This window comes from Nicotiana tomentosiformis, chromosome 6 (genome assembly GCF_000390325.3).
Source record: "Nicotiana tomentosiformis chromosome 6, ASM39032v3, whole genome shotgun sequence".
NCBI classification, from domain to species: domain Eukaryota; kingdom Viridiplantae; phylum Streptophyta; class Magnoliopsida; order Solanales; family Solanaceae; genus Nicotiana; species Nicotiana tomentosiformis.
In genome coordinates this window covers 100,506,429-100,508,986 of record NC_090817.1, presented here as the reverse complement: position 1 = coordinate 100,508,986, position 2,558 = coordinate 100,506,429, and the positions used below count along the sequence as shown (strand labels likewise).

The 2,558-nt window shown below is 36.6% G+C and overlaps 1 protein-coding gene across 1 annotated transcript; it reads left to right on the top strand.

Annotated features, from left to right (window-relative positions):
• Positions 1-1,189: 1,189 nt before the first annotated feature.
• Positions 1,190-1,684, top strand: LOC138894490 (uncharacterized). The gene is made up of 2 exons (XM_070179190.1): positions 1,190-1,294; positions 1,442-1,684. Exons 1-2 carry the CDS (start codon positions 1,190-1,192, stop codon positions 1,682-1,684), a joined length of 348 nt encoding a protein of 115 aa, XP_070035291.1.
• The last annotated feature ends 874 nt before the right edge of the window (positions 1,685-2,558 follow it).

Here is a 2,558-nt window from a genome sequence, read left to right as displayed (position 1 = left end):
GTCCTTGATGATTTGTAACTTTAAAATGGAAAGTGTTCTAACATTGTGTTGATGTTGAGCTAAGTTGAAATAGGTCTTATGCTTATGAAAAGCATAGAATTTGTCACCATCAAAAAGGGGGAATTTGTTTGCCTAAGTGAAGTTTGTTTTGATGATTGACAAAGGAACTCAAGCATGAACTAGGTCCATGTACAATGTACGTAGACACGGGTAGATTCAAGCACAAGGCATGCATGTGAAGAAGATAAGTTTAAGTGATTATATTTGATATCTCTTGAACGAAAAGGTTTCACAAGTGATAAGGAGAAGGACTCCTTACTCGAAGAGAACTCTATCCTAAATAAGGGAGGAGTTAAAAGTTGAAGATAACTAGAACTCTTCCACCAAGGAAGAGTAAAGCATTAGAACTCTAGTTATTTCCTATTCTACTAACTCTATATATTGCATGATGTTCTCATTTTACAGGTACGCACAAACGTTGAAGTTAAACAAGAGTTGAGAGCAAAATAGCAAGGCATTTTGCAAGCAATTCCTGTGTGATTCAAGTGTGCGAACCTGAAGCTAATGAACCAGATAAAAGAACCAGTTCCAAGTATCTGTCTTTTATTCTAGTTTCGTTGTGGTAGAGCTTTTGAGTTGTACCTTTCAGCTTTATCTAGAAGCAATTATACTAGGCACTCTAAGTATTGTATTCAAGTTAGAATTAACTTGAACTTATCGCAACAGCTAGATGTTGGTTTCTACAAAGGGTTAGAGGTCATCCTTAGGTTTACAAAGAGTTTTGTAAATGTTGTCTTTAGCTCAGTGATTTAGTGAAGTGTTGAAAAAATCATACTAGGTAGTAGGTCGTAGTTTTTTTACCTTTTGAGCCAGATGTTTTCCACATAAAAAAATGTGTGTTCTTTACTTTCCGCATTTATTATTCTGCAATAGTAGTATAAGGAACACATAAAAGAACTAGGTTATTCTATAATCCGTGTACGTAAAAAATTGGACACCACACAAATCACCCCCTCTTGTGTGGTATTAAAGTACAAAACATCAATTAGTATAAGAGCAGGTTATCCTTGAAGAGGCTAACACCTTAGGAGAAGATCAAATGAGTGCACCACCAAGAAACTGGGAAGGATAATCCACTGCTAGGCCACCACTCTTTAATGGCCAGTACTACTCTTGATGGAAGAACAGAATGCGAGATCACATTAAAGGAGAGGACTATGAGCTATGGAATATTGTCACTAATGGTCCACTGGCTACATTGAACAAAAATGTTGAAGGAGTAGATGTGCCAAAGGCAAGAGCAGATTGCATTGTTGAGGATTTGAAGAAATAGGAGAAGAATGCTAAAGCCAAGAAATGGCTTGTTTGTGGGCTTAGTCTAGATGAGTACAATAGAATCCAAGGTTGTGCAACTGCTAAGCAAATTTGGGATACACTATAGGTGATGCATGAAAGAACTACTCAAGTGAAGATATCTAGAGGAACTCTACTGTACTCTCAGTATGAGAACTTTTCTATGAAGGATGGAGAGACCATTCAAGAGATGTACACAAGGTTCACTACACTGACAGATGAACTAAAATCTCTTGGAAGGATTATTCCTGAAAAAGAGAGGGTTGAGAAAATACTTACTAGGGTATTGCCAATCACTTGGGAAAGCAAGATCACTACCATCCAAGAATAAAAGAACATTGCTACTCTACCACAAGATGAATTGATTGAAAATCTCACAGCCTATGAACTTAGGAGACAAACCATGAAGATGGATGTACCTAAGAAGAAAAGAATCTTAGCACTTAGAATCACTGAAGGTTCAGATCTGGAAGAAGATGAAATGGTAATGATCACCAAAGACTTCAAGAAGTACCTGAGAAAAGGAAAGAGTTCTTTAAGAAGTGGAAGCTACAGCAAGGCAAAGGTTCCGGAGAAGCAAACCAATGATGGTTGCTACAAGTGTGGAAAGTCGGATCATCACATAAAAACTGTCCTTTGTGGGAAATTGAATGGAAGAAGGAAAGAGCTGAACGAAGGAACAAGAAAAAGGAACAGGTTTAACCCAAGAAGAGCAACAACAAAGGATCAATCAAGGCTATGGTCACTGCTTGGGGAGAAGGCTCATATAAAAGCTCAGGTGATGATGATGAGGATGAACGAGCACTTATGGCTATTGGAGAATCTGATGAAGAAACTGAGGTAAGTGTCCTTCATCTCAAAGACAAGATTAATTTTTTTTCTAAAGAAAGGTTATCTGAGTTACTACTAGAGATAATTGATGAATATGAGGATGTAAATAATGAAAAGAAACAGTTGTCTAAAGAATGTGTAATTTTGAAGGCTAAATGCAAAAAGCTAGAACTTAAGGTTAGTGAAACTGTAAGTGAAAATACTGTGTTGAAGAACTAGGTTCATGCACTTAAATCAATTGTCCTAGAGCTTAGATCTGAGAATCTAAAATTGAAACTAGGAACAGAAAAAAAGACAGTTAATCACACACAACTCACTTTAGAAGAAAATGTAGGAAAAATGAAAGATGAATTGTACAAGAAAGATGAACACAT

Excerpts from the sequence above, each read along its gene's own strand:
- LOC138894490 (XM_070179190.1), top strand. The coding sequence starts at position 1,190 with ATGCGAGATCACATTAAAGGAGAGGACTATGAGCTATGGAATATTGTC. Across the intron at positions 1,295-1,441 it reads AAGGAGTAGATGTGCCAAAG|GTGATGCATGAAAGAACTAC; the intron begins GCAAGAGCAGAT and ends GATACACTATAG.